Genomic DNA, 15925 nt, shown 5'->3' with positions numbered 1-15925 from the left:
TACTGCAAGGTATGGAACTCTTAATTCCCTCCTCATCTGTGCCTATCGGTGGCAGGTCCCAACCATGGTTTGACGGCTCCTGCAAAATGGTCTCTCGCCGAAAGCAGGAGTGCTATCAGGCTTGGGTCAATGCGGTGGTATCTAAGGATGTGAATTCTAGCGAACTTAAAAAGCACTTCAATCATGCCTCCAGGTCCTTCAAAGGAGTTATTGCTGACGCGAAGTCGAAGCACATTGGCAGAATTGGCGAGAGACTTGCACGCCTTCCCTCGGGAACTCGTGCGTTCTGGTCGCTCTCCAAGGCTGTCAAAGGAAACTTCTGCCAGCCAGCCATTCCACCACTGCACAGGGATGATGACTCGCTGGCCCATGACGAGAAAGAGGAAGCTGATCTCCCTTCGCGTCCAACTCGACCCTGGATGACCAAGGTGCACCACCACCGCATATTCCGCGGTGCGAATCATACATGCCGGAGGTAAAAATCCGGCATGGCGCCGTGCTTAAGGCGCTTCTCACCATGGATTCACAAATCGAGTGGGCCCGATGGCAGTCCCTCGATAGTGCTGCGGACATGTGCTCCGGAGCTGGCGCCGGTCCTTACCCGTCTTTTCCGGCTCTCCTACTCATCAGGCGTAGTCCTGAAATTATGGAAGGCGGCTTTAGTGCACCCGATCCCTAAGAAAGGTGTACGCTCAGATCCGTCCAACTACCGCCCCATTGCCATTACTGCCATTTTCTCCAAAGTGATGGAGTCGATCATCAACCGCCAGCTTTGGGATATCTAGAGGGGCACCAGCTGATCAGTGACTGCCATTACTGTTTCCGTCAAGGTCGCTCAGCTGGTGATCTTCTTGCATACCTCACCCATAAATGGGCGCAAGCGGTTGAGTCGAATGGAGAGGCGTTGGCGGTGAGTTTGGACATAGCGAAGGCCTTCGATCGGATGTGGCATATAGCGCTTATAGCGAAACTGTCATCCTAAGGGCTTCCCGAGAAGTTGTGCAAATGGGTCACTAGCTTTTTGGCTGATCGGAGCATCAAGGTTGTTATCAACGGTGCATGCTCCGACTTAAAACCCATAAACGCTGGTGTCCCGCAAGGCTGCGTGCTATCCCCTACGCTGTTTCTTCTACATATCAATGATATGCTGCAAATCAGCAATATTCATTGCTATGCAGACGACAGCACGGGGTATGCTTACTACACCGGCCGTGCCAACATGTCCCGGGATAGCGTCGACGAGAACCGGAACAAATTTTGTGTCTGAAATCGAGACTATGCTTTGCAAAGTCTCGGAATGGGGCCGACAAAATTTAGTCCAATTCAACCCCAAGAAGACACAAGTTTGTGCGCTCACCACTAAAAACCCCTTTTTCGTATCCCCTCGATTCGAGACCACTCCTCTAACTGCCACAGCCTGTATTGGCATACTTGGCGTCGATATATCGAGCGACGTTTAGTTCCGTGGTCACTTGGAAAAGAAGGCCAAACTGGCCTCAAAAAATCTTGGTGTACTCAGTAAGGCGAGACTAAAAGCCACCACCTGCAACTTTATAAGGCGCAAATTCGGCCTTACATGGAGTACTGCTCTTACCTCTGGGCGGGTGCTCACCAGTACCAGCTTCTTCCATTTGACCGCATACAACGAAGAGCGACTCGAATCATCGACGATCGAGTCATCTCCGATCGGCTTAATTCTCTAGCATTGCGTAGAGATGTAGGTTCTCTCTTCATCTTCTGCCGCATTTATCACGAGTGCTCAGAGGAGCTCTTCGGGTTGATTCCAGCGGCCAAATTCCACCACTGGGCATTACTTGCAAAGTACCAACCGCATCACGTAGACGTCTGGCATTCCACAACTGCGCGTTTTGTTCGAAATTTCTTGCCTCGCACAGCCACTTTGTGGAATCAATTACCGGCAGCGGTCTTCCCGAACAGATACGACTTAGGGACCTTCAAGAAAAAAGCATACTCCCACCTCAAAGGCCGGCAACGCATTTCTTGACACACCGGTATTTGCGGATGTCCATGGGCGGTTGCCTCACGTCTCCCAATCCCGTGAGCCTCTTGCCCGTTTGCCCCCTCTCATATAAAAAAAAGGTGCGAGTGAGTAGCGGCTTTAGGCAAGTCGTAGTGTGAGAGAGACCGCTTATCGGCAGTTGTCTGCGTTCTTGCTTGCTGCGTTACTATTAGCTCAATTGTAAGTCACGTGACCTTATTAGAGCCAATGAAATATGCGGAGATATGGCAGATTATTATAACAATGCCATTAACACCATTCTTAATACCTTAGGCTTAAAATATTTTAGCCGCCCCTAGTTATGTTGTAATATTAGGTATATCAAACAGAAAAGTGGAAAAAAGGCGGAACTATAGACGGTGGCTATCGGTAGGAAGGGAGAAGGTCTTGCAGTTAGCCTGGATCTAGCGGAGGTCCTTGATCGTGTATCGTGTACCTCTCAAAACTTCGATCATTTGGGTTTCCCTAGAATTTATGCAAGTGTACCTCCAGCTTACTCACTGGGTGCAGCATACAGATGTCGATAGTTATTGCTCAAACCATTGTTTCAAGAGAGCTTGGATGATTTGTAGATAAATCTCCATGCGAAAAATTGGCGTCCAGTGGCAGGTATGTTGTGGCGTTTCGATTGGTCAGTGAGAGTCCCGGAGGTCCACTCCCTTTACGTCCACCACAGTCCCGTAGGTCTACCCCTTTTCCTCCCCCAGAGCCCCGTAGGTCCTCTACTTCCCTTTCCATACCTTTTCCTGAAATGCCAGTAACGCATCTGCAAGCCGGTGGTTCAGTTTGCCATGGGCGGCAGTGATCACTTTCCATCAAGTAATCCTCATGCCCATTTGCCCTCTTCTTCTACAAAAAAATCATTATTTCTATTGAAATAGTACGAATTTCTTAAAATAGACTTCTATTTCAAGAAATAGTTAATTGAAACCAAAAACAAAGGCCCAATGGCAAGAATTCCCTTCACGTTTGTTGGCTTGGCTGGCTTGTTAATATTTAAAAAACTCGCTTAAATTTAATAATAAATATATTCAGCAAAATAATAGTATTTTAGTTTTCTTTAAAATAATCATAATATTTAAGATGATATAGGGAAAACAATATTACTAAAACTAAAAGTAGCTTGTTTTCGTTAGTTAATGAGTTCTTGCATTAAACCGACGATATACAAAAAAAGCTAACATACAATAAAAAAGTTAAGTAAAAGGTAGTGTAAGTGGAAAAATTAAAGTTACAAATTGTACTTTACAATTGATGAGACTGTATAGTTAAGAACTCTTGCCTGGCTTTATCGGGGCACATTTGGTGATTGAATAAAAAAGTAAAATGAAGCACAAATTGATGTATAAACAACGATTGATAAAAATGTAATAAAAATTGAGAAACAAATACATTAAAACGGAATAAAACAATGTCTGGAGGTCTCATTGATAAAGTTTACATAGGCTTGGATAACGCGCCGGCCGCCTTTGATATCAAATCTCGCATTCTTGGACCAGTAAGTAACGCTATTCTAATTTGTCTTATTTTGTATTAAAGAAAACTAAAGCGGTAATTATTACATTTACAGAATGGGACTAACTTAGAGTACATAAGATCCGAAACCGGAGTGGTAGCAGTGTTAAAGAGTGATAAATTTGAGCCATTGCATCTTGCCTTACACCACAGTAGGTCGGAATCGTTAGCAGCTGCGCGATCGTTGGCTCAGAATCTGATAGAGACTATTCGTGCTGAACTAGCTCAGTGGAGCGCCGCCCAGGCCGGCGGGCCGCCGCCTTCCCTGAACGTCCCTCCTCCGCCTCTTACGACGACCGCTGCTCCGCCTCCCGTACCTCCACCTGTTGTCTCTGTTGCCCTGTCAGGTGGATCATCACTAACTTCAACAAATCAATCTATCATTCCACCAGTAGTGAGTGTTGCCGCAGCCCCATCTTTAATGACAGTTCGACCACCAACTATGCTGCAGCTACTACCACAGCAACAATATGTGCTCAATCAAGAAAATGGACAGTTGATACCAATAGTACAGCCCGGAGTTCAAGTTTCAAACACTAACTTTACACAGATGCCACTGGCACAGCAGTTGGGAGCTTTACCACAATCCAATTTTGGCCCTACACAGATTGTTGATATCTCTAATGTCCAGCCGGTGAATGTGACACAGCTACGGCTGAGTGGGGTGCCATCATCAATGTCAATGATACTGCCCAATGGGTTGACATTTCCACAAGCATCATTAACAGGTGGAGATTCCACAACTGTGTGCTCTGCAACGGCCACACCAGTTGTATGTGCTGCGCAGGGAACCAGTTCATCTCAAAAAATATTTTACAGTACTGACAAAGGTGACAAGGATATTAGGTATCATATTCAAGGCACAGACATGCAGTGGACAATGCCTGGGGCACAAACTATGATCATACCATATCAACAGTTACAAGATTTAACAGCCAACCAGACTGGCTTGACAAATCTACAACCTCAACAATTTGTTTCTGTGAGTATTTTTCTCTACTTTAATATTTTAAAATAGTTCTTAAAGAGGCCAACATTACATCTACATCATTTAACTTTACTATCAATATGGATAGTTCAATAGGTACCAAAGTTTAAACATTTACATTATAAAAGTGTGATAAAAATATAGACACCTCATATTTACCCCAAAACCTGGCAATATAATGATAATCTATAACTAATTATGTTTTTACAACCTAGTTTGTTGGTAAGTAAGTGAACCAATATGTCTCCTACATCATTTTTCCTTTATGTCAAATTAAAATTCAATCTATGGACAGATCTACAGTATGTACAGTGATGAGTATGTATACTTGGAGTGAGATGGATCATAATATCTTATGAAGTCTATTTGTATATTATCTAAATTTAATTTTGACAAATGAATTAATACTTTTCCATGCCAGAAATGGCCGATTACATTGATACCTTGAAATTTTACATGTTTACACTCATTGTTACATGTTTTATGGAAAAATAAAGGATTAATTTAATAATTATAAATAAATATAAATTATTATTCTTAAGGACTTCTTATGAGAACTTTAAAGTACAAACCATCAAACAAACAAAAGAATATATTAAAGATTTGTAGCATCATTTTTAATTTAATCTACCAAATGTTCCAGTAAAGTAGAACCCATGTGAAGAATATACATGCAGGAAACTCACTGTCAATTTCTCAGAAGCATCTGTGGCACAATACCTGTTTCATAACAGTGCCATGTACTAGTTTGATTTATGATTTTCAAAATGATATATGTTATGTATAAATGATCACTTTAATATGTGCATAAAGTAAGTTTAATGTTAAAGCTATTATCACACAACATATTATGACATCTTGCAAATACCTATCTATAAATCAAATCAAAATCACTTAATTCATTTAGTCACGGAAATGATATGAATGTCAAAAAATTTAATACACTCCACGATGCTAGAAAAATGTTGAAAGTTGTTTCGATTAAAACACAACTATATGAATGGCTAATTAATTACAATTTCTATGCTGTGTCTGACTTGTTAAATTTGTGATTTTTTTATAATCTTGTGTTTAAATTTTAATACCTATTGTATATCTTGTGTAGATGGTAATATGATGTAACAATGAAATATTATGTGCTTGTATAAATGTTAGAATTGTATTATTATATAATAATGTGGAGCTGATGTAATTTACATGCCCTTTTTGGCTCATGTGTTGATCCATATTGTATTTTTTCCACACACACTGTAAATTTTACCAGTGGGAGGCTCCTTTGCATAGGAAGCCAGCTAGATTATGGGTACCACAATGGGGCCTATTTCTGCCGTGAAGCAGTAATGTAAGTGTAAACATTACTGTGTTTCGGTCTGAGGGGCGCCATAGCTAGTGAAATTACTTGGCAAATGAGACTTAACATCTTATGTCTCAAAGTGAAGAGTGCAATAGTAGTGCCACTCAGAATTTTTAGGTTTATCAAGAATCCTGAGCGGCACTGCATTGTAATGGGTAGGGCATATCAATTACCATCAGCTGAACATCCTGCTCATCTGGTTCCTTATTTTCATAAAAAAATAAACAAAGGTATTTTGAGAGAGAGAAACTAATAATAAATACATCTGTATTCTGAAGTTCTACAAATAAAATGTTTTGAAATATATATTTTATGTTAAATGTGGATCAATCTAAGTTCCTCATATAATTATTACAGATTTCACCGGCAAATAGTTTCCAACAAGCTACCTTACCACTGTCTCACTTTCAGCAGCTTCAAGGATCTGGTACAATAATGCACCTCAACCAAAAGGTTTGTTTTATTAGAATGTTAGATAATCATTACAATATGTCAGCTACATAACTGTATTAAGAAACATTTAGCTTAATTCATTAGTTTGTTTACATAAATACCTACAATTCTTGTGGACTGAAATGTGTGTGACTATTGACGAATGGATTGTAAAATCATAACAGGAGGATAACATGGGTCACCTGATGTTAAGTGATTACCATCAGACACATTCTCCTGCAACATCAGAGGAATCACAGGAACACTGTTTTGTAGGAAAGTCTTATTGTCACAGAAACACTGCACAAGCTCATTCTATTGTTTGGTTGGGCATAAATTAAATTACATACTTATTTTTTTGTATTTACTGAGCGCAGCATAGAGGTTGTTGCGATGGATCTGTCCTATGTGCGTCTGCTTATCAATGATATTGATGACAGTAGGTACTCTATTGGGTAATCGTCAACTATCTATCTTCTATCAAGACTTCTCTTGAAAATGTTAGGGGATGGGGAATAATGAAATTGTCAATGTAGCGACTAGAAGGCATAAGTTTCCGCGTTGATCACTATTAAAATGTCGTTTTTGTGTCTACGTCTTTTCGACAACAGTCCACTTAATGACTTGCCTAGTAGCTTCGGTCGATAGTACTGGGTCTTCAAATCTAGCAAGGGCAAAGCCATATATTGACTTTGAAGAAACTGGGGGTGATAATAGAAATAGATCACGGCAATACTTCAAACCGGCCCACATTCTAGCATTCTCGAAACCGCATTTCCGGCCATATATTGAATACCTTTTGATCTCATCTGTGGTCTGGTGCACACCATTATCAGCTCGAACCATTTGTAGTATGACCACAGGCAACGCATAGCGGATTGAATTGCTCCGGACTTAGTGATCTGTGAATGGCTAAACCACTTGGCGTTGCGTAGAGATGTCGCTCGGCTTCATTGTGTCTTCTACGTATTCATCAGGGAGAGTGATCCGAACAGTTTCTTGACTTGATTCCAACTGCCGAATTCCACCTTCAAACGACACGCCACAAGCTTCGATATCATCCCCACTATCTGTCTGATGTTCCTGTACATTGCAGTTCTCCAAGAACTTTCTTCCATGAGTTTCTAAGACCCTACGACATGGGTACCTCAAAAGCAAAAGCGTGTAGGTACATTTTTCTAAAAGGGCGGCAACAGATCTGTGATACTTCTAGTTTTGCAGAAAAATGTAGGTGTGTGGTGATCACTTCACATCAGGTGACCCATACACTCGTTTGTCCTCCTCTTTCATAAAAAGCGTAGAAGTATTTATTTCTTTAAATTAAATACTTTTAAATGATTAAAATGTTTGTAATTATAAATTATATTTTACATTATTGTGTTGTTTTGGAACAAAATTTAATGTAAATATGTTAGATGTTATTTTAATGTATAGAGTAATCCTTTAAATCTATTTAAATAGCTTGAATTGTTTTATGGCAGTTTATCTTAGAGCTACATCTATATTGAAATTGTTATTTTTTTTCAACAGCCAATGGCAAGCAGTGCTCCTCTAATAAACATTATTTCAACCGGCCAAGCCTCCTCTCCACATATTCTGACTGTGAGCAGATGCAATATGATAGACATTACCATTTCCACATACTAATTTTATTTTTCCGCTTACATTTCTTCAGTAACCATCTTCAAACTACCGCAGTCTTGTTATCACAACATAGCAATAGTATACAACTTTAAAATTTCATTGACAGATATGACAAAGTAATTCAAAAATTAAATACTGCTACTAATAGATACATATATATAACACCTTCTAAAAGTAATCCTTAGATCGTTTATGTTCTATAATATTATAAAATTCAGATGATTTAATTTAATTTGCAATATTAAGTTTTATTTATTTCTTAGCTTACCTCATGCAAACACATCTTCCTTATAACTGTAACACCGTCATTAAACATTTTATTATTGGTGAATGGGTTCTAACATATTCTCATAAAATAAAATGGAATCGGATGTTTACATTAAATATTTTAATTTTAGAGTTCCTCAACAACAAAAAATGTTTCCTCACATGAGTCAAGAGGTCAGAAGCGATTGTCAGATGGAACTCCAAACCAATTGCAGTTGAGACCTATAGCACCTGCGGGGTGAGTTTTAATCTAAATCGTTTATAAGATATTTATTTCTTTTAGGTCAATCAAATTAGGAATCCTTTTGGTCTGTAATGGTTTTAATATTTTTTTAATTTGATTCACATAATTAACCACATTACAGCCTTAATGATTCTTAACTGTGGAGTGTGCTGGGGCTCTAATGATTGCTTTTCAGGTACTACAAATATGATAATGAACATCTCAAAATTGCAAGCAGCTCAACATTGGAATTGGAATGACAGAAAATCAAATGGCGGAAAATTATTATTTATAAATGTGTACACCCATAACAGTTGTCGATTAAAATCAATAGTTCTTTCATAATAGTGGGAGCTTTAGAACTGAGAACTTAACACCTTTTCCTGCCGAAAATCAGTAATGTGCAAACATTATTCTGTTTCGGTTAGAAGGGCGCCGTAGCTAATGACATTACTGTTAATATGTCTCAAAGTGACGAGCGCAATTGCAATTCCACTTGGATTTTTGGGTTCAATCAATAATCCCAAATAACGGACAGGGCGTATCACTTGCCATTAGGTGAACGTCTTACTCGTCATTTTTTCTCATAAAAATTCCTTTCTTATTATTGGATATGATCCAGTGAACTCAGATTAGCAATGATAAACACAGACGACAAATATTATTAAATAGAATCCACGCGCGTTGGGACAGGGACTGTCATATTAACGTCTGCGTGACGTCACACACATCACAGACAAATAGTTTGAAAACGGGACATTAGATTGGTGATTTTTGACGTGTCCGCCCGAACCTGACGTCACTTGTCCTTATCTCAACGCGTAGGGATTATAATCGTGTAAACTTCAAACAATTTAAACTTAACAGTAACAACTTCACAGCATTTAATTAAAACGTGATTGATTTTCATCGAGGTATCTGTTAAAGTGTACAAGTACGTATATGTACGTATGGCGGGTCTAAAAGTTGTTTGTGTGTATTGTTTCATATGACGGCACAGGTCGCACGGCCAGGACAAAGGCGCGACCAGAGACTCGCGCTCGTGGACTCCAGTCGCAGGTACATTACCAACAACACGCCGATACCGCCGAGATTTATATAGTAGTGTTCTAATTAATTAATCCTTCTAAAGAATTTTCTCGAACCGTGACTGCACGTTCAATTCGTGGAGACACTGGTCTCCAACGAATTTGCCAAAAAAATATCTGTATACACATGTAAAAAGTGAAACTTCTTTATGACATATAATTTTACAACTTCACAGAAATTGGGTAAGGCTTAAGAAAAAAAAACCGTATTAAATTGAAGTTTTTTTTATTACTATAGACATGCATACAAATAAGTCTTTTTATTTTATCAGTTTCTAACTAATACATTATTATTTACGTCATTATACTGAACTTTGGTGAAAAACACAACATGGCGCGTAACCGAAAATTGTGACGACTTTGCTATAAAAATTCTCTCATACGTCGATAAAGAAGTATCAATTCAAAAACTCAAAATTATCCATGAAATGACACTTGTATGTCAAAGTTATACAGTAGTTGAATGCATAATGTATTTTTCGACCTAGATTGTTGCGAGTCGCTCTACTTTTATAATATGGTCGGGCATTTAATGATCTTTCCGTAATAAATGAACACAATAACCATCCAAATAATTTGAATTTGGCTCATTTTATTGGCCAATGTTCTGGGAAGTTTTTAAAAATAGTCAGAAGCCATAGGCTCCCTATTTTTTTTTTGATACCTTGAACATTTTCATGAATTTAGCTGAAGTAGTTATCTTGAACTTACGACTCAATTCTAAACTAGTTCCGCATTGTCTAAACTATTCATAGTTTCTTATGTGGTTATTGCAACTGTAGTTAATAATTATCAACAATAAAATTAACTAAAAGTGTTCAAAAAAATTAGAAAAAAGTCCTAAACCACAATTAGGTGAAAAAGGCGGATAAAAGGGGGAAAAAAATTATTATCTCCTAAACTACGCAAAATCGTAGAACATACATAGGGGTGATTCGGATACGCGGCTTTCAAATTTTAGCTTTGGACGTCAACTTCTCGACCATCCTGTATAGAACAATAATAAGATCAAAATTTTAAATAAATTGTTTGCCGCCATATTAGCAGACCTACTATATTAATCTCGGTCGTGTCTTTTAATTTTGATTCTGTCTTAGATTTTCCATATTATGATTTTTTATATTGTGATTTCCAGCTATTATTGCACAAGAAGCTTTGGTCTAAGTATTCGGCTGTAGCAGGACTTTACTTCAACTCAAAAATATATTGAAACCTTTATAATTATCACTTTAGAGATCTAGGAATGTAGCTGCGTTCAATCAACACACTGCAGATATCTTCATTTCACGCGGCTGTTACCGTAAAATGCTTTAATTTCTTGCTCACAGAATCAAAGGCTTTACCATGCTTTATTTTGAATTTCTTAAATATTATTGTTGCATGTCCTTGTTTTGTAGACTTGAAGGCGTCTTCCTCTTTTATGTCATTAATAGTACTATCGATAACTGCGAAGGTAATCTGCAAAAGAGAGAGATGGAAAATATGAACTAAATTTTAACTGTGATTATGTTTATTGAGATAATATTATTATGTTTGAAGTCATATTATATCAGAAGTGTGTTTTAAGTATTATCAGTTTTATATTATAATTCTTGCGTTGTGTTGTTACACCTCTATTACTAAGTACAAAACAAGTTAATACGCACGGAATAGTTATAACAATGGAAGTGCTCTAAAACTTCCTTAGTATGAGAACCATTATCGCTAAAGTCACACATATTATGTTATTACAAACATAAATTTGAATAAATTTGCAATACACAGCATTAATAATAATGATATAATTGGCTATAAAATATAAATGATAGTGAGAACATATTGTTGATCAAAATTAAATCTGATTAATGTAGGCAATTATTTTAAATGTCATGTCAATTTCTATCAAGAGTACCTAATGAAAAACGATTTTAAATTTGCATTGTCATGAATGCCTTTAAAAAAAAAACAATTTTTATAAATTTTTCTAATAAAGTAGTAATGATGGAGACGTCATGTCACTGCATGTAGCTAATAGCGACTGAGCCATTGTTGCGGAGCTACGCATAATAATTGTGATAGCTGATATCCTATACCATTTATATTTTCTATTCTGTGGTTATACGTTACTAATTTTTCGTTATACACGCTTGTGTAAGTTGAATAGCATGCATACATTTATGACTTCGGATTTCTTTGTGTACTATTTTACAATTAGCGATCGTAGCTGCGTAAACCAAGGATTTTGGCGTGTGATATTCGAAACCTAATTATTTTTGTATGTATGTTGCAGGTTTTGTAACTTGTATGGCAGTTTTGGCTAACTTTCCAAGTTGCGTTTAGTTCTCAAAGAACACTCGCCCATAATGTTGTAGTAAATATGTCTTTCAGAGTATTTCAAGAAGTCCTGTTGGTCTGTCAGTCCGGAGATGGCGCTCAAGTCTAATAAAAGATGATTTTGTAAAGGGATTGTCCATTAATATGACGTCGCGACCTGACATGTAATATGTGACCAATTATGATTTGTCAGTGTTTGCGTTAATGAGGTTGATATTCAAAATACTGAGGAGCCAATTCCAAGAGTGGCTGACTGTTTACGACTGGTCAATCAAAATCGGTTACAGTTACGATAGATTCGCTTTCCTTTTCTAGCTTGCTCTTGCACGCTTTGTTTGTTTAAACGCTAGTATATTATAATTGTTAATGCACATGCGGAACTATTTATTCATTAAGGAAGAACATTTAAATTCCGAAAAATTATTAATTATTCGATCACACTACACTACTCAACATAATTGGCGTATATGTGTTTTTTTTTTAATTTTTTTTAGGCGTAGATACTGCATTGCGTAGTCATTTTGTATGTATGCTTATTAATTATTATTATATATTTCATTAGAATTATCACTTATAGTTTCATCAATTATTTCATTAACCATGTATCTTATTAAATTTCTAACCAGATGCTGAATACAGACAGGATTGCATGCTATTTAATATAAAAGACTTTCAGATTGATCCAGGACCACTGCGCAGGAGCAGATGATCACTTCTTTTGTTTTATTTATATAGCAACACTAAATCTTGTAACAGGAAATACTCCAACCTCAATCTAATAATTGGTTTTTGGCAATGACGATCTATACATATATAGACAACTCACGTCGTATAAAAACAAAGCGAAATATAGAACAATAACACCATAATAGCTCAGACTGCTACACTACTTAGTACATTACCGCATTTACTCCATCTATTTTGTTTAAAATATTCTTGTTCAATAAGCAGCAATGTAAAAATTTATTGAGTTTAGGTTACGTATGTTGAATTTAGAACCCGATTTGGACAGTGACAGTTGACACACGTGACACGACAAATGAGAAGAGTGTTCTTACATTGTCCTTAAGCACACTTTTGCCGTTCCGCTATCAGACTGCGAATGATATGTCCCTATATATGTATAGAATGTCATTGATTCTTGGTTTAAATGCTTGTTATGATTGCTGCAAAGTGTATTTAGGTACTTATATGAATTATACCTTTTAATAGCTCACGTTTTGACAGCTAAAGACAACACAATGGTCAGTATGGGAATGAAAATAAACCCAGCGCACGGCACCATCATTCATATGTCTTCTGGACAGCAGACGAAGTGAGTTGTTTTTGATTTTAATTTATTGTTGTATGCTGGTTAACTAAAAGACAAGTAATTGCCCCTTTTACCTCCTTAAAAAGATAATTTACCACTGGGGAAGCTCCCCTACACAGGACGGTAGGGAAATTACTGGGCTATCGAAACTTAACAAATTGTAATAACAAAGTAACAATAATATGAAATATAATTTATAATTAAATGGTAAATTAACGTGGCATAACAGAAAGTTATGTTTAAATATTAAAATGGCGTTGGATGAAGAAATTATATACACTTACCCGTGACTCAACCATAATCTTGAATATTCAATCTCATACGACAAATGTTTCTTTTTGTTATTATAAGTAATATATTTTTTTGTCTGCAGTGTATCCACATCAGGGATAACGCAAGATGGAATGTACATAAAGCAAATAGATAGAAATTCTATCCAAATCCAAACGAGTAAAGACGGCAAACAAGACTTGAGTAAAATACAGAACAATAATGTTCAAATGATAAGCGTACCACAGGGTATGACAGTACTCCAGAATCCAATCAACATCAGTCAGATGCCGACTGTTATTGGACAACCTAATAGCCAGGTCTACATGATACCAACGAATCCACAAAATTTAGTCCACAATACTTTACCTCCAGGACTACTTGGCCAACAAATACTTCAATCAGGACAAAATGTGACAGTTGTTCAACCTAACCAGCTGGGTATGCCAGGCGGTGTTCAGTATAATATGCCGATTATGCCAATGAATATGCCTCCCAATTCCCAATTCATGCCCGGTGGATTGAACCTTAACGCTCAATTGTCAGCGCAACAATTGAACGCAGCCCTTGCTGGTCAGCAGTTAACTAACCCAAATCTGAACGTTTCAGGAACAATTCCAATCGTTCAATCAGCCCCTCCCCCATCTTCTCCATTGCCTAATGCTCAAACAATACCAGTATCACAGCCTCCACCGATGCAGCAAATGCTCCCTCAAAGTTCTTCTTATATGACACCTACCTCGCAATATTCTACTCTTCCACCTCAATATATAATGCAATCAAACCCTGGAATGACGATTCCAGTATCAAGTCAAAACGTGCAATATTCATTACCTAATCAGGAAAATACTGCCCCGCCTACAACTGGCAATGGCCAATCCAGTTCCACTGATACGGACTCCAGCAACGGAGCCAACAACCAAACAAACTATATATCGTCATCTTCACAAGAAGGGTACTCTATTGCTGGAAATGCGGCGGCACCGAACCAGACGCAGTCCTACTCGGAAGGAAGTACGACGCCTACTGCCACATATACGCAAACGAATCAGACTGTGCCACAGCAGAGCTATGGGACGACAAATGGCACATCTCAGACTCAAACATACAACGGTAGCCAGCCGAGCACGCAACCACCCACTTACCCGACGAATGGTTCCACTCCACAAACTTCAAACCCGTCTTATGCCACTGGAAATACGTCCATATCTCAAAGTACGACGCAAACTAACTTCTCTCCGTCTTCGACTCCTATCCCTAATCAGAGTTATCCAAATATGTCAGCCATGTCTAACATGGGGTACCCTCCGAATCAAAATCCATACCCGAATGCGACCGGGCAAAATTTGGCAGCTTATGCTGGTAATCAGTTCCAATACACAAGCAGGCCTTGGTTTAGACCGCGGTATGGGTCTCCTCAGAGTTCTCCTTACGGTCCAGGGGCAGTGCCTCCTCCGAATGGGCCGCCAATGTCTGTTCCTCCTCCTGGCTCAAACAACTACAATTACTGGCAAGACAGCTGAGATCTGGGTATGATTGAGGAGAATATTTACTTGGACTATTAGTATTTCAAGGCACTACTTTTTTCGGTCAAGCAGTTTTATATGAGTTTCTTAGCTGCGGCGGATAATAAAAATTTGCAAAAGTTACGTTTATTGCTGATGCTGATTAGAAAGAGAGGATTAGTGTCTAAAATACATTCTAATGCCACCAGACCAGTTGATCTCAAAATATGTGAATGATCAATTAATATCAAATTTATAAAAGTGTTACAATTCATAAGTGAATTACATATTTTGTCTGCAACAAAAGTGAACAATTTTTCACCACAGTTTTTCATGTAAAATATATCTATATATATCGCTTACCCTATTATTACATGTTAACGGAGTAAAACTTACTTGTAACTTTAGTCTACTAAGCATGATCACTGTGTGTTGACTGATAATTATGTATTAATACTTATTAGTAATGTGTAAATAAGTGTGCCTGGGAAACACAAGGCACATCAGTTCAGGTCTGCGGCGGAGATTCGTGAAATAGAAACCAATCAAAAAAATGACGTATATTTTAAGGATATATATATAAATTAATGATTTCATTATACAAATACTTCATTAAAATGTTAAATTTGAAAAATAATTAAGAATCATTGAAGTATAAACTTTTTATTAATTACTATGCAGTACCTTTTGGTATAAAAGTATTGATTGCCAACGCAGATTACGATCAGTCTGTAAGCGCCTTAACTAATCACTAAACTGTTAATGTAAGATTGATTAGTAAATTTTATGATTTACATTTCAAAAATGTACTGTGTATAAATGTGTAATATAGCAAAATATATATTATAAAAACTAAAGTTGACTTTTGTATAGAACACATGTTATATTTAATGTACTTTAACGATAACACTCGAAATGCTCTGCCTCTACTATACATAGTATTCGTGGCCGTCCTCAATTTGATTCAATGTGATAAACGAACCTACGTCACATT

General features: G+C 37.5%; 1 protein-coding gene across 3 annotated transcripts; it reads left to right on the top strand.

Moving 5' to 3' along the window:
* The first annotated feature begins 3318 nt into the window (after positions 1-3318).
* LOC126968793 (mucin-4-like) lies at positions 3319-15788 on the top strand. Of its 3 annotated transcripts, none has more exons than XM_050813899.1 (8): positions 3319-3518; positions 3591-4517; positions 6235-6330; positions 7840-7911; positions 8352-8458; positions 9444-9502; positions 13072-13159; positions 13530-15788. In XM_050813899.1, exons 1-8 carry the CDS (start codon positions 3432-3434, stop codon positions 14947-14949), a joined length of 2856 nt encoding a protein of 951 aa, XP_050669856.1. In that variant the 5' UTR covers positions 3319-3431; the 3' UTR covers positions 14950-15788. The 3 variants fall into 3 exon arrangements, with proteins under 3 accessions (XP_050669856.1, XP_050669854.1, XP_050669857.1); XM_050813897.1 differs by having other exon boundaries at positions 3326-3518; positions 13057-13159; XM_050813900.1 differs by lacking the exon at positions 7840-7911 and having other exon boundaries at positions 3326-3518; positions 13057-13159.
* Positions 15789-15925: the final 137 nt, after the last annotated feature.

This window comes from Leptidea sinapis, chromosome 16 (genome assembly GCF_905404315.1).
Source record: "Leptidea sinapis chromosome 16, ilLepSina1.1, whole genome shotgun sequence".
In the NCBI taxonomy this organism is placed as follows: Eukaryota; Metazoa; Arthropoda; class Insecta; order Lepidoptera; family Pieridae; genus Leptidea; species Leptidea sinapis.
The sequence above is the reverse complement of the archived record's forward strand: the minus strand, read 5'-3'. Positions and strand labels throughout refer to the sequence as shown.